Raw genomic sequence first — 25,371 nt, 5'->3', positions numbered from 1 at the left:
CTCAGGAGGCTGTGGTAAGAGGATTGCTTGAAGCCTGGGAGCTGGAGGCTCTAGTGAGTTAGGATCATGCTCCTGCACTCCAGCCTGCGTGGGCGATAGAGTGAGACCCTGCCATTTAAAAAAAAAAAAAAAAGGCAACCCCTTGAGAAAAATAAAATTTAAAAAGGCGGCTGGTTGAGTGGACCAGTTAGGGGAAGAGCTTCCTCCCAGACAAAGAGCTTGGGAGCAGAAGGAGCGAAATTCTCTTCCTGGCCCCGGTGCCCAGGGGCATAGGCCCAGATGTCTATTTATTTGCTCAAGAGAATCTCTAAGGTCCTTGCTTTACACATGTAGAAAAGTTGAGTTGATTTTTATTCCAGAGGCAATGTAGGGTGCTGTGTGTCTTGCAGAGAAAATGGCACTTTTCTGTTTTAATTCACATTCCAAGGTTATTAGGAACTTAGACCCACTTCTCCTTAGGCTTACTCAATTCTTCCCTCTCTGATTTGTCCCCTTGAGCCTTTGCCCAAAATTGTGCATCAAAACCTTATTTTCTTGAGGAATTGAAGGAACTCTTATTTTCCTTTTACTTTAGGAGTTTTCTGATGTACAACAACTTTTAGGCTTTGTGAATTCAAATTTGCTGGGCTTTCCATCTACTGTAGAAAGACTTCCCGAGCTGTAAATGGAAGGAATCTACTCCCAGCACAGGGGTCCGCAGCGCATCACCTGCCTCTGTAGACAAACTTCATGGGCTCCACGGCCAGCGCGGTGGCCACAACGTCATCTGCATTGTGTCTGCGAACTCCAGTGACCATCAGCCCGTCCAGTTTGCCCACGATGAAGACCAGGTTGTCCTGAAGGAAAGGGTGTGGGTTAGGACTCCACCCACAAGAGCAGAAGCTGGATGCGCCAGGACCATGGTCAGGCCCCCCAAGAAGGGGCCAACAGCACAGGAGCCTCGAGCGCCTTGCAGACAGGTCAACGCCCCACAGACCCAACCTGCAATGCAGGCCCTGTGACAAGCCAGGCTTGGAAGAGGAGCAGACTGTGTGGAAGGAATGGGGGCTGCTGGGGCAGCATCAGGAAGGGAAAGGATCACAAGTGGGAAACAAGTTGTGGGTAGAGTTTGCGAAGGACTGAAAACTGCTGAGCTAAGGGTGGGGTCCCAAACCCGGCACCAGTGACCTTCTGGGCTGACAATACCATCTCAGGTGCTGTCCTGGGCTAATGTTGGGCTCTGAGCAGCATCTCTGGCCTCTAGGTACTCACTAGACGCCAGGAGCACTCCCCTTCCCTGAGTTGTGACTAGCAAAAATGTCTTCAGAAGTTGCCAGAATTCCCCTGGGAGGGAAGGGGCAAAATTGCCCAGTTGAGAGAAACACTGGACCAAGATGTTACAAATAGAAGTATTTATTTTTAAATAGTTTAGACATCCAAAATGGTAAAGAATGATATAATGAATACTCTCGAACGTGCCATCCATACAAAAAGCAAAACATCCTCATCCACCCCAGGGACTCCCGACTTGGGCCTGTGTGCAGGACTGTGCACTGGTCTTGGAGGTGTGGACGGCCCTGCACACAGGTAGGGTTGATGGGCAGGGAGGTCAGCACAACCGACCAAGGCCACATGGGAGGTCAGGAATGGCTGGGACAAGGGCAGGACTGCAGCGAGGTGTCCCTTAGCCACACCCCCTACCTTCTCTGACTGCCAGTCCTGGTACAGGAGGACATACTCACAGGCCCGATGAAGCCTAGCAGGCCTGTCCTGGTGAATGGCCTGTCAAAGACGGGTGCTCCTCCTGCGGTGACCGGAACTGCCTGCACAGAGTGGAGAGGGGCACGATCAGGCTGTGGCCCCAACCAACTGACCAAAAAGACCCAGCAGGCGGCAGGAGACTCAGCACCATGTGCACGCCTGCTGGCCGGGGGAAAAAAGACCCAGCAGGCAGCAGAAGACGCAGCACCATGTGTACACCTGCCAGTCGGGGGAAAAAGGAGGCTGGCCCTGCATAGGCCCAGTTTCTCTGGCCTGGCTGCTCCATCTCCTGGGCAGGCCTCCTGAGGCAGGACACAAGCATCCCTTTTACCGCTGCTCTGGGTGCCTGGCCTCCCCTGACCTCACTAGACTTGTCTTGAACAACTCACATCACAACAATGCAAACGCAGCAGAGGGGTGGTTTCCCTGGGGCCACGGTGAGTGCCTTCCTATCGGCCACTAGGCTGCACCCACACGCCCTTCTCCCATGCAGGACTGTGGGAAGCACGCTGACTCCCAGCTCTCCACAGCGTGCCTGGTCCTGGCCCTGCCCTCACTCTGGGAGGACACACAAGAGTGTGCAGGCCATGTGCCAACAGCCCCAGCAGGGCCTGTGTGGAGAAAGACCATCCCCGCAGCCTCTGCAATCCCCCAGCACCCAGCACACCTGGGGCCCCATGAGTGCTCACAGAACTTAACTTCAACATGAAAGTCAGGAAAAGGGACAAACCTCAAACACATTCTTCGTGATTCCAAGCAATCCATAGTAGGCTGTGCCAGTTGCACTGGAATTGACGCATATTTCTCCCACTTCGTCAGTTTTACAAAGATAAGGGGTACCTTCTAACTTCACAACACATACATTAGCTAAAATGAGAAAAAAACTCAACATAATAAAGAACGTGTTTAAATGGATCATTCACAAAGATCTCCTTGCTGCTGTATGTGCAGTTACGGAAACAGGATGTTATATACACAGCATCTTCTTATAAGGAGTTTTATGATATGGATGATACACATGCAACCTAGCTTTAAGTCTTCATATTTTATATGTAATATTTTTTATAATCAATGTAAGGTGACCAGAAAGTACAACACATCCTTCATGTAATAAGCCCGGGCTGACAAAATATTTCCTCTACTATGATAAATAAACCCTGTGCCTCCTCTTGTCATACTGCTCCCTCGGGTCCACAGGGGGTGCTGCCGGCCCTGGCTCCTGACCATCACCACCACACGAGCCTGGGACACCAGCTCCTCTCCAGAGCCTGACAGAACTCTGCCCATGCCTGCCCCCTTTCTAGTAACTTTATTTTAATGCTAATCCACCAGGCGACTCCAGACTAATCTTAAGTCCAGGAGTGCCTCTAAGACGTCTTCATGGAGAAACACCTACTAAGTTCTCCCTAACCTCCAAAACAACCTTGATGCTGCTGCACACACCACAGGCTATGAGGCCCAGGGCGCTCCCTCAGCCACGTGCACATTCTTTCCAGAGCGCAGACGCTTTTCCCCAAGAGAAAGGCCCTGGGTCCGGAGGGCTGCAGCGCAGACATCTACCTGTCTTGCAGCCACTCAAGACCAGGATTCTATCTGTTAAGTTCCCCAATAAACCACCCTTTACTGACACGATCCTTCTGCCTCCTTCAGTTTCTCGGCTCTTTCCGCATTTGGGGGTCAATTTGCACATATGCGCCTTTTCACGGAGCACGGATGTCTCAGGCCTCAGCGTGACTCCTCCCACAGCCCCATCACCCAGTTCTGTTTTTACTTAAGTGCACCCCACCCAACTCTCAGCGACCTGCTGCCTTCCCCTCCCGCAAGGGATCTCGTCTGCCTAGTCCCCAGCTCTGCCACAGAAAGGCCTCCAGAAATAGCCTCACACAAAAGCATGAGACGCACAAACGAATGGGCAATGGTCCATTCAACAAAACTTGGTTACTTAGCAATCAATTAACCCATTGGGTCAGCTAGGAACTGTCCTTCCTGTGCCTCTTCTTGAGTTTTTTCTAATGTATTCTCATCTTCAAAGACAGTAAAAAGAAAGAAAGAGACAACCAGGTATTTGCTGCCTCTTGCCACAAATCAGATAAAAGACTTCACAGAGAGAATGCAGCCGTGCTTGGCTGATATGGAAGGTGGTGCTTGTCTGTGCTTCCAGGCGGCCATCCAGGCGGCTGTCAGTGCCACACAACACTTACAAGCACACAGAGACTAAGCAAGGTCACAAAAAGCCACAAAGCACCACAACACACTTGATACCATAGTGAACACAAATGCTACAGGCCTCCACATGACAGATCAAAAAACTGCTGAAGACAAATCACCCGTAGGATTCACCATGGGGCTCAGTGCCACAACAAGCGGCACAGCCTGGGGGCTGTGGAGGGTCATGGGAAACAGAGGTCCACCTGGGGGAGTGCTGCATGTATGCCTGGGGGAGTGCTGTGTGCACGCCTGGGGGAGGGGGTGCGCTGAGTTCATGTCTGGGGGAGTGCTATGTACACGCCTGGGGAAGGGGGTGTGCTGCGTGCATGCCTGGGGGAGCGCTGCGCACGCATGTCATGTCCTAATCCACATTTTACAAATAAAACACGCACAACTACAGATGTTCCTTAGATTCATTCAGAATCACGACCTCATCATGATTTTCCAGGGAAGTTTAAACAGTTACCTGTATTTTCCCCATAACGTAAATAAGTGACACCCCAATGATTGCTATGTGTGAAAATGTTTTACCCACAGGTTCAAGCACTGTGAAAGACTGTTCTATTTCTGAGAAGAATTACAGGAAGAAAATGATGCTATTCATATGAATAAAAAGTAGAGCCAGAAACATAGGCTGAAATGCTTCAGTCTTATTCAGTGAGGACTCAGCATCTGTGCACACACAGGGATCAGGCACCAGCTGGCCCCAGGCTCCAGGTTAGAGATGGCTGGGCTGCCAGCACCACCCACAGACAGGGTCTGAGCAGCCACAGCCCGTCAGCACACCCGCCTGCAGGAGGCAGAGTTGCAGGCACAAGGGCCAGGATGCTGAGCCTCTCGCAGTGCCTGCAACCCCTAACACAGTCAGGGCCGCACTGGAAAGGGGGAGACTGCACCGAGAGATGGGGCCCTGCCTCTAGAAGTCACCAAAAGGGGCCCAGACAGCTGCCCATGAACCCCAGAAGGGCCATCACAGGGGGGCAGGAAAGCTGAAGTAGCTGTGGGGTGGCTACAAGGAGGGCAGCCTCAGACCATGTGACAGTGTCTCCACTCGACTATCACCAGGGCCAGGCCAGATTCTGCCTCAGGCTGGCAAGGAAAACCTCCAACATCTAACATGATGGTCAGGCCTACAGAGTCGACTTCTGCAGAACAGTTCACATAGGCCTTTCTGACATAGGAGGAATTTCTGGGAAGCTTCCATGAGGCTTCTACCATGATACATGCTTGCTACAACTTACTTAGATAACCTAATTATCAAGTTATTCACAAACATTACCATTTTCCTCAGAGTTGCCCACTTTACATGGTTGTCATGGGGTTAAATGCTTCAACACTTGTGAAGTATGAAGCCTGTGCCTGGAACGCAGTGAGCTATTATCACCATCTTCCCAAACATCAAAGAACTGTAAGTGAGCTGCACAGGGCATACACACATCTTTATGTTTTAGCTTATCTTTAAACTTAACACAAAGCGAGGGAAAAAACTGAGCAAATATTTTACAAAGTAAAATTCCAATTTACATTGAAAAACATTCTTGAAAAATCTTTTACTTGCATGCTTGCTTCTAGAGCACTACTATGAAGCCTGGAGCATTTGTAAGAGGCTGAGGCAAGAGAATCGCCTGGGAGGTGGAGGTTGCAGTGGGCCAAGATCGCACCACCGCACTCCAGCCTGGTGACAGAGCAAGACTCCATCTCAAAACAAAACAAAACAAACCCCTTTTTGTTACGTCAATCAGTCATGGACAAAGACCCACTCTGGTTATGTCCCTTACCTCCAGGCATCACCTGACCAACGTCCTGAACAGTAAGGACTGACAACTTTTCTTCAGTATCCACTCTGATAACACCATAACTTAGACCATTCATTGACAGGACCGCTTTTCTTGGAGGTGGTCCTCCCAGATCAGGTGGCCTAGAAAATAAAACCACCATGGGGTTAACTGACTAGGGGGATAAAATTCCAGGGAAGTGGGGCCACCTTGCCTGCAGCATGATTCTGCACCAAAGCCACTGCTCCATGTTACAGACTTGTGAGAAACGCATGTTCTAAAGATGCTGCAATGTCTCCAAACTACATGCCCCTCTGCAATGTGACGTCAACACTCCACTCAGTGGGAAAAGGGCCTGTGACGACAGTGGCAGTGATGCCATGTGACTTCTAATGCAGGCCAAAACCGTCAATTCAGCTTCTACCCGATTGTCTTGGGACACTCGGCTGGAGCCCTGCAAGGCCAGGCAAACAGAATGACTGTGTTGAGGCCACTGCACTGCAAGAAAGCCCAGAGCAGCCCACTCTGAGACCAGGTGGGGGCATGAGACGGTACACACACAAGGCTGTCTCAGCCCCTCACCGCTCCTGTCCAAACACCATCTCCTGCAAGCCAGAACCACCTGGCAGAGGCCTTCCTAAGCTCCTGGCCCCCAGAAAGCATGAGAGACAATAAAATGACTGTTGTTGTTTGTGATACACAATAGTAACTGGAACCCTGAGCAACAAATGTGTTTCCTCCAATAAGAAAAAAATTATACAGCTGCACAAATCACCACAGAACAAAAGAATGAAGAATAATTTATAGTTTGTAGGCGACAATAGTTTTTTTTTTAATGTTAAGTGATTAAAAAGTTAGGGTTACTTTTTTTTTTTTTTTGAGATTGGAGATTCACTCTTGTTGCCCAGGCTAGAGTGCAATGGCGCCATCTTGGCTCACTGCAACCTCCACCTCCCTGGTTCAAGCGATTCTCCTGCCTCAGCCTCCCGAGTAGCCAGGACTGTAGGCGCCCACCACCACGCCTGGCTAATTTTTTGTATTTTCAGTAGAGACGGGGTTTCACTATGTTGGCCAGGCTGGTCTTGAACTCCTAACCTAAGGTGATCCACCCGCCGTGGCCTCCCAAAGTGCTGGGATTACAGGCGTGAGCCACCATGCCTGGCCAAGTTAGGGTGACTTATAAAAACTTAAGATTACTTTCATGTGTGGAAATACATACCATTTATGAATATATGACGCTAACACAAGATTACAACTGAGGCTAAGACACCTCAGCTGTGAGCACAGTGAGTTCTGCCTCCAGGATGGAGCTGGGGGTGGGGCAGGTGAGATGAGGGGAAAGGAAACCTCAGGAGGGGGGTGAGGAGCACAGGAAGGGCCAAGCCCGCACCCACACACAAGGACACTCAGGGCAGTCTGCAGGCTCAACGTGCCCTCCAGGCTGAGAGAGGTGACATGAGGAAAACCTCCACAAGAGCAGCACAGGCCTCCCGGGAGGTGGGTGGCCGGGCACTAAGCACCAGGCCGGGCGCTTCTCCAGGAAGGTCAATGGTTCCCACAGACTCCACGGCTGACCGACAACTGCCTCAGAGTAAGAAAGAGTTCCTAGGTTGTAATGTTTACTACAGCTACAGATGAGATGACAAGGCCTTTCTAATTTAGGAAGCACTTAGGAAAATCGCGAGCCGGCATTCTGCAAGAATCCAGAGTATGGCCCAATCTTGCTACCCAATTCCCCACGCAAACCCAAGCTGGCAAAAAGTGGGGAGCCGGGCACCAAGGTGCTGCCATACAAATGGGCCTGGATCCTAACAGGCAAGGCACAGCTCCAGGGTAACTCAGCTGTATGCAGAGGACTCAACTAAGTGCTCACGAGACATAGCAAGGAATGAGTTACCTGCGGATGGCGACAGTCAGCGCCTCAGGAGAACTGGCGCAAGGACAGATGACCTCCGGCCTCAAACCTCTGGACTGGAAGACGTTGAGGAAGGCGTCACAGGAGGAGATCGACCCTGCACAGAGCAACAAGAGTGGAACACCAGCACTAACTGCAGGCCAGCATGGAGGGGGTGGCTGGCCACTGACTCAAAAGGAGCACATGCTCTTAGGGGTGTACCAGGCCACGGCTGGTGGCTGCACATGCTCAAGTCAGCACAGCCTGCAGCCATCGGAGCCACCGCTGCATCAGCAGAAGGAAGGGGTCCCTTCACAGGCGCCCTCAGACTTCATGCTCTTCAAGGGAGATGGTGTCTTTAAAGGAAGTCAGCCACGAATGGTCTGGTGCTCCAAAGGGCAGAAGGGGCGTCCCTAGGGACAGGAGGGCGCTGCATGCAGCGGTAGACTGGCCGCACAGCACTGCTAGGATCAAGTGCGGCGACGGGGAGCGCCACGGGAAGAGACACTGGAGGGGAGACGCACACTCCAACTCCACCGTGTGGACCACAAAGCAGCGGTGGGCATGGAGTGGAGACGCAGAGACCTGAGCAGCACTGCAGAATCCAGAAGCAAGCCCTGCCTGGCTTGGGTGTGGACCAAGAGAATGAGAGGCTCTGGGGGTGCTGAAAGGTGGGGTGCTCTCCCAAGAGATGGGGGACACAGGGGTGTTGGTCACACTGGAGAGGGGATAAGATGAAACGTCAGCTTCTGATCCAGGGTAGTCTCCAATGCAGAGACAACGATGCAGGTTAACAAACGACAAAACCCCTAATACCTGGTCAACAGGTATGTGCTGCAACAGGAGCCCCTGTGTGACCAGCATCACCTGAGGCTTCCCCAGAGGAGGTACTGAGTCCGACCCTGGACAGTCCTGGGCCCCCGAGCTCACACCTACTGCCTTGACAAAGCAGTTCCCACTGGGACCACCGCGCGCAGGAGGTCCTAGGTGCTCACTGGGACCACCGCGCGCAGGAGGTCCTAGGTGCTCACTGGGACCACCGCGCGCAGGAGGTCCTAGGTGCTCACTGGGACCACCGCGCGCAGGAGGTCCTACGTGCTCAGGCAGCAGCCACAGGGAGCCCCTCCCGGGAGGACGTGGGGAACATCTAGGCAAACCAGGAGGGAGAATGCTTGGGTCCTGGTGGGAGAAGTTAAGCCAGAAGCCAGGGATGTGGGTGCACCAGGACAAAGGGCAAGAGGCTGGGGATAGGCCCAAAGAGAAACAGGAACCCCAGGCCACAGCACAATCTGGCAATTTCTTAAGAAAGATGACTCTCATTAAGGCATGTACCTTTCATCAAGCATATTAAAATTGCTTTTAAATTTAGTGGCCTAATAAACATGCATGAGATAAACCAGTGAATCAACAAGATGTTCCGTGTCATAGAAATGATGGGACATGTGTATCTATATGACACTGGCAGCGCAAACGCCTCAATTTTGCTTCTCAGTGTGTTCTACGTTGGTCTGCAGAAGGGGACACTGTGTGGGGTATGCCCCAGCCACACAGACTCACTCACATGGGTTGGCGCCATCGGCCACAATCAGCATGCGCAGTGAGCTGAGGCTGACGTCCCTCTGGCCTCGCTGAGCTAGGAGAGACCAGTGCATGTCTCGCGACTTCACCAGCGCGGCCCGAGCTGCAGGGAGAGGATGGCACAGACATCAGACATCCCTGTGTCACGAGGGCTGGCACCCTCACACGCCTAGAGACACGTGTACCTCATCCCACACAAAGGTGCACACACAGACACAACACTTAGCTCCCAGGTCAGAAGCTCTCTGCAGCCCTCTCTCACATGCAGTCTAACCCTCAAACCTTTTTCCACAAAAATCAACTCTGAGGTACAATTTAGACATCAAAAGCTCAGATCCATTCCTAACGTTAATTTTTTCTTAGAAGCTCCATATTGTTCTTTTCCTATGTGTCCACTTCATCTCACGTTGTCCCTCCCCAAACCCCTGGTGCTGGCTGAGAAGTGTGAGGACCCCAGGAGCTAAACAGACAGTCTCAGGTCTCAGTCTGGCTCCTGCACTGGCTAGCATGTGGAATCCAGCAATCCCCCCACCCCCACCCAAGTTTCAGTTTCCCTCCATAAAGCAGGACAGACAAGAGACAGCTGCTGCTCCACACTGCTCTGAGACATGTCCAGAGGGGCACAGCCCAGCAGGTAGAACAAGGCAACATGGGTGACCCAGGTGATCCAGTGCCTCAGTGGCTGGTAAAGTGCCACTGAGCTCCACAGGGCAGAGACACAGACTGCCAACTGTGCAGGTGTGGCCATGCTGGGGCCTCCTGCTTGGTCCCCAGAGGCACCTCAACTGCTGAGAGAAGCAAGGCCCAGACCCCACCAAGTGGCCCTACTTACCACATCACCCATGAAACCCTGAGGGCTATGCCCGAGGCAGAGAAAGCCCCCATACTCCTGGGCAGGGGTATGACCAAGAAAGACATCCCACGGCTCCTCAGCCTACATCTGCAGTTCCACATCTCAGCTTTATTTGTTCTTAATCACCAAAGGTCAGTTCCAAGAGATTTCTCTAAAGAAGGGTGAGTGCCGTGACGATGGTATCCGTTACCTTTATAGAAGCACACTTTCTGGATCCAGGAGAGTGGGTTGGCCTTCATCAGCGCGTAGGGAATGCTGACCACATGCATCCTGTTCATGACACTCTGGGGGGGAGCAGACACGCTCAGGGCGAGTGGGCCCGAGCCACACCAGAAAAAGCAAAACAAAACCAATGTACTCTCCCAACATTTCAGGCAGAGGCTTGGGTTCATCTCAATCCCTTGTTCCAACAATTAGTCATCAGCAAACAACACTCACTGTTAACACTCCATGCCACAGACCAGCATCCCTTTTGAAATCCAGCACATTTGTTAATGTTTCCGCTGCAAGCAGACAAAGAAGGTTAAACCACTGAGCAACCCTCTCAATAAGCCCTATGCATTTTCTAGAGAAATTCTGAGGTGAGTACATCATCAACACGTAAGTTTCAGGGAACAGATATAGCATTTCCAAATACCACATACCAATTAATAATAATCTTGGTTATCTATTACTGGAAACACATAAAAGTAGAAAGTCATGCAACTAACACCAAGAACCATGCTGAGCACTAATCACAAGGCACGGGAACATCACATACTGAAGAAGCTGTACAAGGTGTCACCATATCTTTTCTTTCCTTTTCTTTTGAGATGGAGTCTCACTCTGTTGCCAGACTGGAGTGCAACGGAGCAATCTCAGCTCACTGCAACCTCCGCCTCCCAGGTTCAAGCAATTCTCCCGTCTGAGCCTCCCAAGTAGCTGGGACTACAGGCATGCGCCACCATGTCCGGCTAATTTTTGTATTTTTACTAGAGAAGGGATTTCACCATGTTGGCCAGGCTGGTCTCAAACTCCTGACCTCAAGTGATCTGCCCGCTTTGGCCTCCCAAAGTGCTGGGATTACAGACGTTAAGTCACTGCGCCCAGCCTCTCCACATCTTTTCATCAGGTATTTTGATGGGGTATTCTTTTCAGAATCAAGAGGTGGGGATGAAAAACTGTCAGGGATATTCTTACTTCTCAACTCTACACATCTCCTCAATTCTCACACCCAGAGACCGTGATCCGGCATCTCTCCTCTATAAGAGCTGGTGGTTCACATCACCCTTCAGAAAGTCACTCTTCCTCTGCCTGTTTTCTCATCCAGAGACACGCAGCTAACACATTTTAGGACGCTGGAGTGGAGAGCAGTACTGAGGGTTCCCAGCACAGCTCTCTGCTCAGAGCACTCGGCCAAGTCCTCTCTAAGATCTGGCTCCCACCTCACACAGGCAGAAAGGCAGAGCCTGGGGCTATGGGCAGACCTGGCTTCTTGCCAAAGGCCACAGCACTCCAAAGGTGAATAGGAGAGGTTTGATTTGTGTGCCAGGAAATGCTATTGCACTATGAATAACAGTACTATAAACATCCTTTCTCTGTTGGCTAAAGAACACAAATTATTATTGTTATTATTTAGAGACGGGATCTTATTATGTTGCCAGGCTGCAGTGCAGTGGATAATCATAGGCACAATCCCATTACTCATCGGCACGGGAGTTTTGACCTGCTCCCTTTCCTACTTGGGTCGGTTCTCCTCTCCTTAGCAAGTTGGTGGTTCTCCACTCCTAGAAGGTCACCATGTTGCTGCCAAACTTCGTGCAGATACCTGGTTGGCACAGCCCAAAACTCCTGGGCGTAGGCGGTCCTCTTACCTCAGCTTCCCGAGTAGCTGGGACTGTAGGCACACACCACCACGCCTGGCTAAAGAACCCAAATTATAGGTGACATATGTAAGATTAGCTCTGGGCTGAAGACAAAGAAAGTCATGGGGCTTGATCTGAAAGTTCTAACTTTTTAAACTTAATAAAGCCCTTAAAAAATACCTAAAATCATTTTCCAAATCTCCAGTAAAAGCTTTAGCTGTGCCCTCAACTTACCCCCTTGCTTTTAAACACCTATTTTTTTTCTTTTTTAAAATTTTATTTAAAATTTCTCCCTTTTTTTGTAGAGACAGGGTCTCACTATGTCGTACAGGCTGGTCTTAAACTCTTGACCTCAAGTATTCCTCCTGCTTTAGCAAACCAAAGTAGTGGGATTACTGGTATGAGTCACTGCACCTGGCCTAAACACCTATATTTTAGATATTTAAACCATTCAATTTCACTTTGTAGCTTTGTTCAGTTCCAGTATTACAATGTAAGAAAACTACTATGAGTCCATTTTTACAGTTTTTTAAATTATCTGTCACGGTGTACCCCATAAATATATACAATTAGTACTTATCAATTAAATAATATTAATTTAAAAATACTTTCCTAAGTATATGACATTTGAAGTAAATCAGGTGCTGACTATACTTTACCAAGAGATCATCTATAATCATAATATAGATAAACCATATATTATAAAAATATAAATATATGTTATATATTTATAAAAATATAAATATATGTTATATATATAAAAATATAAATATATGTTATATATATATAAAAATATAAATATATGTTATATATTTATAAATATAAATATATGTTATATATTTATAAAGATAAATATATGTTATATATTTATAAAGATAAATATATGTTATATATTTATAAAGATAAAGATAAAATATAAATCATATATTTATATGCATGACAGCTGAGGTGAAAACTACAGTCACAGATACAGTAATAGAAAGCTAAAAGTGTTTTCCTCTTTTTGAATGAATACCCTGACCCTCAGCATGTCACAGAGTAAGCCAGCCCCCCAGGGCAGGCCTGTGAACCCAGCACTGTGTATAAATGTATCAGTGGGATATGGCTTCCATGTTCCATAAAACCAACATCCATGTGCATTTACTGAAAACAAGCCTGATGGGGTTGCCTGGACTCTGCTAAGAGACGCCGTGTGCCCTCCTGGCCAGCACAACCACAGAGACCCCATAAGCATGCTAACGACGGTGCATCTCCCTACCTGGCAAGACCTGGACTAATGGGCAAAGACACCCGGGGTGGTTTTGACAGGTGCAGCGACAGTCACATAATGAGGTAGGTCAGGTGTCTGTGTGAGGCTGGAGGGGCCACCACCCCATCCCTGAGAGCCCTTACCTTCTGAGTACCCGCACGCCTGGGTCAGAGCCCGGCACTGTGCCAGCAGGGATGCGTGGGACACTGTGACCCCCACCGTACTGCCTTCTTTGCTGGTTTTATACTGAAAGATTTCAAGGAAAAAAACATGATGTGGTATTTCTAGAGGTGACAACAGACAGAATGGAGACTGACACAATCTTCAAAAGAAGTGGTCAGTGTCTCTCCTCTAATCATCTTGCTAGGCCCAGGTGCATGGCAAGCCCTGGCCCCTGAGGGGATGCTTCAGTGGAAGTTGTGGCTCCTTTGGGCAGGTGCCCGAGGGCAATGATGCGCCATGGGCTCCCTCATAACTGTCTGCATCCCGAGGGAGCCAGTTAGGAGAGAATGAGATAAGAGAGAAACCTGGAAGGGTCTGAGCAACCATCTATATGACACTGTATTTCTGGGGCAGAGATAAAACTCTTAGGCCGAAATTCAACAAAAAAGAATAGTAACTTATATTCTTAGGAAAAGCACGACTTAAGCCTGTGGGACACGTTTTTAGATGCTCTGAGTTAGGAACGGTCATTACCTCAATGTAGGCGGTCCCAGTCCTTGTGTCCTGGGTCAGAGGGTGCCAGTCCTTGGGGGGCCTGGCTAGATGCTTCCCATCAATCACCAGCCAGGAGAGGGGAGGCCAACCTGTGACACGCAGACAGGACACAACAGCCAGCAGTCAGAGCGGCATCTGCTCCCCACACTCAAAGCCTGCGCCTCCAACATTCAGCACTAGCTACTGAGTGACTAAGGAGTGCGAGTGCGAGTTTTAGTCTCAATTCATTTTATGTAATTTAAAAAGGTACATCCGGCCAGTGGCTACCATATCAGACAGTGTAGGTCGAGACATGAAGCCAGATGAAAACCGAGATTCACCAAGGCCTTGAACAAGGGATCACTTTTGCTGAAGATCCAGTCATGTTTAATTTCTGGAACACCATGCATTTAACACAGACCACAGTCAGAACACTGACTCCTCTTCCCTTGGGAGGCCTCACCTTTGAAAGTTGCCACTTCTCCCGTCTGTGCCTTGGGGAGGCCTTTCTGACAAGCGTCTGTGGTCAGGGCCAAGGAGACTCCACAGCTGCCCAGCAGAAACCCGACCTGCTGGCTGCCTGCGTCCTGCAGAAAGCAGAGTGACAGTGTGGGGTGGGGTGCCCACAGCAGACCCAGACCCAGACCCTTGGTGCTCCAGGCCATGCACAGAACAGATCTTTTTTCATCCCTCACAAAACTTCCAAAATAATTCAGTCCTATTATTGATATATACGATCTTTTCATGGAAATACTTCATTAAAATGTGACAACTATGTTTAAATTTAAAAGATAATTTTGCTTTCTATTTGTGGTGAAATATAAAGTTTAATGGGCTAATTTCTCAAAGTTCATTCTTACAAATGACATTTAGAAGCATTTTTAACAAACTCCAAAATTAATGGCATTGAAATTTCTATTGAATCATGTTTGAAATTTACAAATTAATCTGGAGAGGCCTGGTCCTTAACAATATTGATTATTTCCACACAGAAACACGTTTCCTTGTAGCCAAGTCTTCTGTGTCCCTCAGCAGTATTTTGTCATTTTCTTCATATAAATTTGACAAATCTCTAGTTTTACTCCTAAGAATCACTGCATTCAAATACCTGCTCATAATATATTATCCTTTGAGATACACTAGTTTTAATTGCTAATTTTACTTTTGGGATTCTTGAATATTTGTGGATAATGCTCATGTTAACAACTGCCTGAATTCTGGGACAGGATGACAGAAAGCCGATTTTCTCAAATACAGGCATTGTCTACTCCTAAATGATATTTTTTTTCAGTAATCAGATTATTGATATTTATATTCAAAATGTTATAGATACCTAGATAAGCAAGACCGCACATTAATAATTTATCAGCAACAGAAACTGCCTACTGTCATGTAAGTGAATAGAAACACAAGATAATTTCCATCTCGTTTATTCAAAACTGCCACTGAGAAGTGAGCTATATCACTGTAATGATACATTTATCCCTAAGAAATAATAGTTATTTTCTATAAACATATGGTTTTGAGGAAAAGTTTAACAAAATCTTATTGAACCATAATTCTATTCATTAAAGGAAAAACTGGCTATCATTTCTGTTGGGAAATTCATGTAGATGATAGAACAGCTCCACCTCATAGGAGTGTGGTGTGGGAGCATCACCAGCAAAATGGTTCTCAGTGACCCTCTCACCAACAAGAAGAGAGTCAGACCAAACGGCATCTGATTTCTCTTGAGTCCTGGCCAGCCTGTCGACCGCTAGCTTCTTCTCCTCTGTCAAGACAGCTGCTTGCTGCCTGCCCACACTCAGTGAAAAGGAAGTAAGATACCGCTGGTATGAAGTTCAGAAGTGAACCATGTGGGACCTGAGCCATGGGTTTGCTACCTTTCTCGTTAATGGCACTTCTATGGGGACAGGAACCAGCTCCGCCAGGAGACATCCATAAAATGCAACCATGAACATCACAGGGTCACTATTCGGAAACACGAGCGCCACCTACAACAGTACAAAGAAATGAATATTCCAAATTTCCAATTTTTACAGAATCTAGTTAAATTAAAAGCTAGTTACAAAATAAAATTTTTGTAAGCCCCAAATATTGTAATAATTGTGCTTGAAACCATAAGGGACTAGTCCAAATAGCTATTTAACTGAGTAGAGACTGCTGACTTAGGGCCTTTGAGAACACACAACAATGAATAACCAGTAAGCGTTCACTTTGTAAGACAAAATTTAAGCCGTATCTATATTCTGTACTTGAGGTTTGGAAATTTAGTTTCTAACAAGTTTGTTTGTTGAAAAGGGCAAGGTTCTCCTTCAAAATTTGGTTTTAATAGTGGTTGCCCAGAACTGTAACCTATAACCTTGAGACTAGATGTTTGGTAGGGAAAGTATATTTTTACAGAATTTGTTACGAAGAGCTCTGTTCACTTTTATAAAGTGTAATATTATAGGAGGCAGAATTTGCCACCAGTTTCTTCAACTCAATCACTGTGACCTTGTCAATTTTATTATGATTCACCTAACCACGGAGATTCTCTTGTAAGTCAAGAAAGCATCTGAAAGTCTTTATCCTTGTAAGAAAGCTTTTCAAGAAAATTAGTGATCCTTAAATTCATTCTAAAGCGTTACATAAAATCTCATCTATGAGCACAACATATCATAAAGTATTATTCTTAAACTGTTTACATTTTTATAGCCAAGTACACATTTCCTTTCTTTTCTTTCTACTTGTGTTGCTTTCTGTGTATTCTCTAGCTAATTTGTTTTAAAATATTCCCTCAGATGGGTCAAATACCCTTCAGTATCATTTTCCAAATAACCACCCACTCAGGAGAGCCGTGAATGTCCCCTGCTGCTGAGGACTCCATCCCACCCTGGGGTCTCAGTTCTCCTGATGGTGGGTGCTGAGGACTCCATCCCACCGTGGGGTCCCAGTTCTCCTGATGGTGGGTGCTGAGGACTCCACCCCACCCTGGGGTCTTGGTTCTCCTGATGGTGGCTGTGCTGCTCCCTGGACTGCTGCCAGTGATCGTCCTGGGGATATCCACTGTGGTCCCCCTGCTTGCACCCTACTCACTCATGTGGCTGAGGGACATCTTCTAAGAACTCGCCAAGAAAGTGCTCGTGAGCCAAACGTTTCTGAGTCCTGCATGTCTGAAAATGGCTATACCATTCTCAAATCTGTTGAATCTCTGGGAATAGAATTGTAAGTTAAAAATTGTATTCCCTCTGAATTTTTGAAGCATCACTCCACTCTCTTCCAGTTTTACCAATGAGAAATCCCAAAAGCCACTGTCATTGCTGATCCTTTGTGTACATCCTACTTTTCCCCTGAATGCTCTGGGATTCTTTTCTGTACCCCAGTATTATGCAATATTATGGGCATGTGTTTGGTGTGTATCCTTGAATAGTTACACTCTCCAGGTCTGAGATATTGTCCTGAATTACTATATTCATTTAAAATGTTTCACTTTCTGTTCTCCTTTCTCTTTCTGGACTCCAGTTATCAGTCACGTGTTGAGTCTTCTTGATCGAGTCTTTTTGTCCTATTTTACTAAACTCTCCATCTCTCTTTCCTACTGGCATCCTTTTCTTGACTTATGAAACATCTTCATCTGATTTCCAAGAATATTAATATTCACTTTTTAGAAACATTGTTTTCTATATCTAGCTTTCCTTCAAGTTTGCTTCCTCTTTCCTTCCTTCCTTACTTTTCTTGTCTCTCTCTTTCTCACTCCCTCCCGTCTTTCCTTTTCTTTGTCTTTTGGTATTTTCTCTCATACTGACATTTCCTTCTTAAAAGTCCTTGGCTAATAGTTCACATACAAGAGTTAGGCACTGAAAGAGTTACTTGGAACCGTCTGCCAGCTTGTTAACCTGCAGTTCACTTGTTGGGTGATCTGACACAGGTGACCTTTTCACTACGGGATTTCACTGGTGTATTGATTTTCACCATGTTCTCAGCTGTTTTCCACCCTGGACTTTCCAGTGTACCAGAGGTCCTCGGGTCCGGGCCAGCTTCCCGACAGCAGTACTGCCCCAAAGAACTTCCTATGATGACGGAAATGTTCTACCTCTGAGCTATAAATACTGTAGTTACGAGCCACAGTCCCACTGAGCCCCTGAGATGTGGCTTGTGCAACTGAGAAACTGTATTTTTTATTTTATTTAATTTTTGCTAATTTAAATAGCCCCAAAAGCCATATAGGGCAGTGTAGCACAAGAGAATAAGCCTCTAGCATCCCATTTTGGCAGATAGGTACAAGGAGGTTACCTGGACACATAGAATAGGGAAGGAGATAAAAATACAGAGTTTCATAGCAAGGTTTCAGAACTTTAGATTTTAATTCATAAATTCTAAGCTCTGGAATCTAACATTTTTAATATTAACATATATGAAGTCAAACAGAAAAGAAGATGAAGAAACACTGGACAAACAATGAGTGCAGGAAAAGAATGTTGCTTTACTCTACATCACAAACTTTGCCATATTTTTCTTTTTTTCTTTTTTTTTTTTTTTTGAGACGGAGTCTTGCTCTGTCGCCCAGGCTGGAGTGCAGTGGCCGGATCTCAGCTCACTGCAAGCTCCGCCTCCCGGGTTCACGCCATTCTCCTGCCTCAGCCTCCCGAGTAGCTGGGACTACAGGCACCCGCCACCTCACCCGGCTAGTTTTTTTGTATTTTGTAGTAGAGACGGGGTTTCACCATGTTAGCCAGGATGGTCTCGATCTCCTGACCTCGTGATCCGCCCGTCTCAGCCTCCCAAAGTGCTGGGATTACAGGCTTGAACCACCGCACCCGGCCACTTTGCCATATTTTTCACTGCTGATTTTTTTTGTTGTCGTTTGTTTTGAGACGGACTCTCACTCTGTCGCCAGGCTGGAGTGCAGTGGCAAGATCTTGGCTCACCGCAACCTCCACCACCCAGGTGCAAGCGATTCTCATGCCTCAGTCTCCCAGGTAGCTGGGATTACAGGCACGCACCACGATGCCCAGCTAATTGTTTGTATTTTTAATAGAGACAGGGTTTTGCCATGTTACCCAGGCTGGTCTCAAACTCCTGAGCTCAGGCAATCCGCTCACCTCGGCCTCCCTAAGTGCTAAGATTATAGGCATGAGCCACCGCGTCCAGCATTCACTGCTGATTTTAAATCCCTTTTATTAATGCTGTAATTCTAACTAAATGATGGAACACTAATTTCAATGAAACAGATTATCGAAGTCTCTGCTTTTGCTCATTCCAACAAAGTGACATTCTAGTTACTTACTCTGTCTCCAGGTTTAAGCAGAGGTTCGTTCTTACTTGTCAGTTTATTAAGTAGAGTATAAGCTAGTTTTAAACTCCGACTCCAAAGTTTACCTAAAACAAAATAAAAACACTAAGCAATGTGAAAGTTAAGAAACAAATAATTAACATTTAATGTAGAAACCAAAATACCCCATAACATACCATTATCCCATTAGTGGAAATTTAGGTGGTTTCCATCTAACAACTATTCTGCACAATGTTGTAAGGAACATCATTGTTGGCTCTTAAAAATAACTTACAGATTTATTTTTCTTAATACAAAAACAAAACAGGATTTTATTATAGAAAATTTGGACTACAGAAGAGCCAGCAGAGGCCAAGTGCAATGACTCACACCTGTAATCGCAGTACTTTGGGAGGACGAGGCAGGCAGATCACTTGAGGCCAGATGTTTGAGACCAGCCTGGCCAACATGGTAAAACCCCCTCTCTGCTAAAAATACAAAAAATTAGCTCAGCGTGGTGGCATGCGCCTGTAATCCCAGCTACTCGGGAGGCTGAGGCACAAGAACTGCTTGAACTTGGGAGGTGGAGGTTGTAATGAGAGCCAGCCTGGGCAACAGAGACACTATTTAAAAAAAGAAAAAAAAAAAGCCAGCAGAAAAAAGTCAGTATTTGGTATACATATGTATATGTACATATGTGTGCACACATATACGACTATACACATATAAGCACGTATACATGTCTGCATAATTTTCAAGAAATGAGATACTTCACCCTACTTTTCCAATTAATACTGCAGTGTAAATGGATTTTCATGACATTAAATATCCCTCAATTACATCATTTGTAAGAGTAGTACATAATTCATTTAATCTTCACAACAATTCATGAAATGGGTCATATCTTTTTTTTTTTTTTTTTTTTTTTCTTTCTGAGACGCAGTCTGGCGCTGTGGCCCAGGCTGGAGTGCAGTGGCCGGATCTCAGCTCACTGCAAGCTCCGCCTCCCGGGTTTGCGCCATTCTCCTGCCTCAGCCTCCCGAGTAGTTGGGATTACAGGCGCCCGCCACCTCGCCTGGCTATTTTTTTGTATTTTTTAGTAGAGACGGGGTTTCACTGTGTTAGCTAGGATGGTCTCGATCTCCTGACCTCGTGATCCGCCCGTCTCGGCCTCCCAAAGTGCTGGGATTGCAGGCTTGAGCCACCGCGCCCGGCCAAAATGGGTCATATCTTTATTTTAACATGTTAAATTCCCAATTTAATACGTTAAATTTAAGATGTTAAAATACTAGGCATCCCCAAAGAGAAGTTCCCCTGACCAAAAATCAAGAGACAATATAAACAAAAGCAGCAGATCCAAAGGTGATCCGGGTATCAATGCCATCCATTCTTTACTTGGAAAGCCATCGGGACTTCACACCAGCCACAGGGCCCAGGAACCAGCTCTTACTCCGAGGTCCTTCCCATCACACACCCTCCTGGCACAGCTGCTACGTTCACAAGCACTCAATAGGGGAGAACCAGCTCTTACTCCGAGGCCCTTCCCATCACACACCCTCCTGGCACAGCTGCTATGTTCATAAGCACTCAATAGGGGAGAGCTTCACTGAGGAAGACAGGACACCAGAGAAAGGAAAAGCCTAGAGGACGGGGGGTGTCGGGAAAGGATGACACGAGGCAGGGGTGACCATGGGACAGGAAGACTGAGAAATATGAGTCTAAGCCCCACACCTGCAGAAGCCTTAACACACCCCCACCAAGCAGCCTATCAAAGAAGCAACACAAAGTCATTATTGAGCCCTTCAAGTCCCTGCAGTACAACTGCAAGCAGGTTGAGCAGCCATGCCCTGCAAGTGAGCGCTCAATTTCCCGTGTAATAAGATGAAGCTCAGGTGCAACACTATGAAGTAAGTGAACTGGGGGACCTGAGAAATGAACGAGGAAAAAAAAAATACTAGGCCAGGCACGGTGACTCATGCCTTTAATCCCAGCACTTTGGGAGGCCGAGGTGGGTGGATCATCTGAGGTCAGGAGTTCGAGACCAGACTGGTCAACACGGTGAAACCCCATCTCTACTAAAAATACAAAAAATTATCTGGGAGTGGTGGCACATGCTGTAATCCCAACTACTCAGGAGGCCGAGGCAGGAGAACTGCTTGAACCCAGGAGGCAGAGGTTGCAGTGAGACAAGACCGTGCCACTGTCCTCTAGCCTGGGCGAGAGTGAGACTCCCTCTCAAACAAACAAAGACAAAACTCAACTCAAACCACTGTTTTAGCCTATTTTAAAAAGTCAATTTAAGGTGTTAATAATTGTAATGCATAAAGAATTTCAAACTGAATCCAGCTGTACATAAAAAGAATAATGCATCATGACCAAGTCAGTTTTATCCCAGGAATGTAAAGAGGTTCAACAGAAAATCAACATAATTTGCCATATTAACAAAATAAAGGTGAAAAATAAAACAATCATATCAATAGATGGAAGAAAATAAAAGCAATTTAAATCATTCATGATTTTAAAATGATTTTAAATGATTTTTGAAATCCTTCTTAAACTCAGAAAAGGAAATATACTGCCTTAGTGTGAAAAGGAGCATCTTCAGAAATCCAGTAGGAAATACCATGATGGTTGGATATTGAAAGCTTCCCCTCTGAGAGAAGTAAGCTAAGGATGTCTGTTTTCAGCATTTTACTGAAAGGCTTAGCCCATGCAAAAGGGGAGAAAAAGCTGAACAACTGGAAATGTAACTACCATTATTTGCAGATGACATGATGATGTAGTTTATGAATCTTCCATAACTGAATTCAGCAAGGCTGCCAAATATATCAACATAAAAACACAATTTGATTTCTACATACTAGCAATAAAGAGTAAATAGGCCGGGCGCAGTGGCTCACACCTGTAATCCTAGCACTTTGGGAGGCTAAGATGGGCAGATTGCCTGAGCTCAGGAGTTCAAGACCAGCCTGGGTGAGATGGTGAAACCCCGTCTCTACTAAAATACAAAAAATCAGGAGGGTGTGGAGGTAGACACTTGTAATCCCAGCTACTCAGGAGGCTGAGGCATGAGAATTGCTTGAAGCCAGGAGGCGGAGGTTGCTGTGAGCCAAGATCGTGCCACTGCACTCCAGCCTGGACAACAAAGCAAAACTCTGTCTCAAAAAAAAAAAAAAAGTAAATAAAAATTTTTGATGAAAGTATCCACCGCAAAATTAAAACACATACACACTAAGTACCTGAGACTGTCACAAGAAATATGCAAAATCTCCCCACAGAAAATTACACATTACTGAGATAAAGTAAAAAATATTTGAATGGAGGGACAGATGTCCAAGGGCTGGAAGACTCAGTAATGGAAAGGTGGTCGGGTGCGGTGGCTCACGCCTGTAATCCTAGCACTTTGGAAGGACTAGGCAGGTGGATCACCTGAGGTCTGGAGTTCGAGACCAGCCCTGGCCAACATGGTGAAACCCCATCTCTACTAAAAATACAAAAAATTAGCCGGGCGTGGTGGCAGGCGCCTGTAATCCCAGCTACTCAGGAGACTGAGGCAGAAGAATCACTCGAACCTGGCAAGCGGAGGTTGCAGTGAGCTGAGATCACACCATTGCACTCCAGCCCAGGCAATAAGAGCGAAACTCCATCTCAAAATAATAATAATAACAACAATAATAATGAAAAGGCATTAATTCTCTTTAGACTCATTCAAAGCAATGCTCATAATCTCAGTAAGTATACTGTGACACCTGACAAGCTCATTCTAAAGTGGATCCTGAAATGCACAGGGTAAGAATTGCTAAGACACTCTTTTTTTTTTTTTTAACATGGAACACTTCACAAATGTGTGTCATTCTCGCACAGATACCATGCTCATCTTCTCTGCATCATTCCAGTTTTAGTGTATGTGCTGCCACAGTGAGCATGCAAGATGCTCTTGAAGAAAACAAGACGGCGGGCTTTCGCTACAGATGTCAAGACTTACTATAAAACTACGGCAATCAAGAGAGTGTGGTATGGGCACAAAGAATAGAATACAAATCAATGAAATAAAACAGAGAACAGCAAAACAGATCCACCCGTGTGTGGACAACTCACTGAGGACTCATGTGCCACCACAGAGGAGTGGGGCAAGGACTGTCTTCTCCTTAGATAAGAACGGGACAGCTGGTTATCCTTCTTTAGCAATGAACCCTGGAACCCAGTCCCACACCATTCACAAAAACGCATTCCAGGTGAATGGCAGACCGAAATGTGAACAGCAAAACAACAGCATTTTCCCAAATTAATGGAATAATGTTTTGATCTCAGCCAAGGGAAACAGTACTTAAGGAGAACACAAAAAGCAAAAATCGGGCCAGGCATGGCGGCTCACGCCTGTAATCCCAGCACTTTGGGAGGCCAAGGCAGGTGGATCACCTGAGGTCAGGAGTTCAAGACCAGCCTGGTCAACACAGTGAAACCCTGACTCTACTAAAAATACAAAAAATTAGCCGGGCCTGGTGGTGTACGTCTGTAGTCCCAGCTACTTGGGAGGCTGAGGCATAATAATCGCTTGATCTGGAAGGCAGAGGCTGCAGAGAACCAAGATCACGCCACTGCACTCCAGCCTGTGCAACAGAGTGAGACACTGTCTCAAAAAACAAACAAAACAAAACAAAAAAGCAAAAAGCAAAAATCATGCAAGAAAAGAAGATGGATAGAACTTCTGTTCACTAAGCTACCATTAGTGGAAAGCCAGCCACAAAGTGGGACAGAACTCTTGAAAGGTATTACTGACAAAGGGCTAGTATCCAGAATATAATATAAAAAATTCCTATAAATGATCCTATATTAGAAAACGTGCAGCTGCTCTGCCTAGGGAGTAGCCATTCTTTTATTCCTTTGCTTTCTTAATAAACTTGCTTTCACTTTACTATATTGACTTGCCCTGAATTCTTTCTTGCACAAGGTCCAAGAAGCCTCTCTTGGGGTCTGAACAGGATCCCTTTCTGGTAACATCTTCCTGGTGAATTCCAAAGGGGTAATACTGAGGAGACCCCCGACCCGAAGGAAGTAAGACCACAGCACCAAATGGCCGACTTTGGGTAAGTGGGGTGCATTTACCGGGGTAAAGGATGGAACTGGGTTAGAGGCCCAACTTAGGGGAGTCAGAATTTCTCCTAAGACAGAGTGGGTTAAAGGCCCCTCTTAATAAAAGGCAAGGGCACTTGAACAAACCTGCGTTCGAGGCCCAACCTGGGAAGGTTACAGTCCTTCCTAAGATACAGGGGGTTAGAGGCCCCCCTTCAGTTAAGTCCCTCTCGGCCAAGAATGGATCTGGTACTACAGAACGTTAACCACTATTCTCTTTGGATTAATCTGCCTTGCACTCTTTGCTGACCGCTTTGGGTGACAAGGTTAGGCATGTACAGGATCATGGAACATGGGAGCATTTTTTCTCCCCAAAAGGGGAAACTCCAGAGCTGATGGGACTGCTGGAAAAGAGCCCTTCATTACTGACAAATGGCCACCTGAACTTTTGATTCAGTGTCGCTGCAATGGGTGGGTCTTTCTCTGGCCTCCCTGAGCTCCTCACCTTTCCCATCCTGCTATAGGCAATGCTTTTCTCCCTTTCTCTTTTCCATCTTTTCTGTTACTCAGGGCAACTGTCTGCTCCTTCATCTTGCCCAGAGACCACATGTTGAAAAATGTCCTTGGGAGTTGACTTGTAACTACATGGAGGTACTTTCTCTTGGTTTCCACCATCGAGTGAACAGCAATTTGAGGGTTCGTGTTGTAGTTAGCTCTAAAGGTTATCTCGAGCAGTTAAAAACCTTTGCAAGCTCAGAATTAGATGCTCTGGACTTCTGGGAATAGTCCAAGTGCCCAATACTACAGCTTATTGGCTAAGGTTTATTGTTTTCACCTAGGAGGTTACCTTTGGTAAAGTTCCAAACTCAGAAATATTGGCCATAAATGCTGGCTGAAGTTGGGTAATAAGAGATTTAAAAGGACTTTTTTAAAAAAAACACTATGGGCTGGGTGCAGTGGTTCATGCCTGTAATCCCAGCACTTTGGGAAGCTCACATGGGTGGATCACAAGGTCAGGGGTTCAAGACCAGCCTAGCCAACATGATGAAACCCCATCTCTACTAAAAATACAAAGAAAAACAAAAAATTAGCCAGGTGCACGCCTGTAATCCTAGCTACTCAGGAGGCTGAGGCAGGAGAACTGCTTGAACCTGGGAGGCGGAGGTTGCAGTGAGCCAAGATCACGCCACTGCACTCCAGCCTGGGA

The 25,371-nt window shown here is 46.6% G+C and overlaps 1 protein-coding gene and 1 non-coding gene across 10 annotated transcripts in view; both read right to left on the bottom strand.

Annotated features, from left to right (window-relative positions):
- LOC105472470 (disco interacting protein 2 homolog A) overlaps nucleotides 1-25,371 on the bottom strand; it is a 109,430-nt gene that overhangs the window by 22,554 nt on the left and 61,505 nt on the right. For all 9 annotated transcript variants that reach the window (XR_011622906.1, XR_011622905.1, XR_011622907.1 and 6 more), the window contains exons 9-21: nucleotides 19,107-19,198; nucleotides 15,721-15,831; nucleotides 14,301-14,424; nucleotides 13,838-13,947; nucleotides 13,285-13,387; nucleotides 10,487-10,551; nucleotides 10,239-10,332; nucleotides 9,179-9,298; nucleotides 7,621-7,735; nucleotides 5,727-5,866; nucleotides 2,471-2,607; nucleotides 1,722-1,802; nucleotides 709-836 (exon numbers count right to left, since the gene is read on the bottom strand). Coding sequence is in view for 6 of the 9 variants with exons in the window: in XM_011725711.3 (XP_011724013.1) it covers nucleotides 709-836; nucleotides 1,722-1,802; nucleotides 2,471-2,607; nucleotides 5,727-5,866; nucleotides 7,621-7,735; nucleotides 9,179-9,298; nucleotides 10,239-10,332; nucleotides 10,487-10,551; nucleotides 13,285-13,387; nucleotides 13,838-13,947; nucleotides 14,301-14,424; nucleotides 15,721-15,831; nucleotides 19,107-19,198 (1,420 nt within the window). In the remaining 3 variants the exon portion in view is untranslated. The remainder of the gene's footprint in view (nucleotides 1-708; nucleotides 837-1,721; nucleotides 1,803-2,470; nucleotides 2,608-5,726; nucleotides 5,867-7,620; nucleotides 7,736-9,178; nucleotides 9,299-10,238; nucleotides 10,333-10,486; nucleotides 10,552-13,284; nucleotides 13,388-13,837; nucleotides 13,948-14,300; nucleotides 14,425-15,720; nucleotides 15,832-19,106; nucleotides 19,199-25,371) is intronic.
- LOC112425069 (U6 spliceosomal RNA) lies at nucleotides 22,913-23,017 on the bottom strand. Its single transcript, XR_003016068.1, has one exon. It is a non-coding gene; the product is annotated as a U6 spliceosomal RNA (small nuclear RNA).

The sequence above is a fragment of the Macaca nemestrina genome, chromosome 4 (genome assembly GCF_043159975.1).
Source record: "Macaca nemestrina isolate mMacNem1 chromosome 4, mMacNem.hap1, whole genome shotgun sequence".
Lineage (NCBI taxonomy): Eukaryota > Metazoa > Chordata > Mammalia > Primates > Cercopithecidae > Macaca > Macaca nemestrina.
This window is presented reverse-complemented; position numbering and strand designations above follow the sequence as displayed.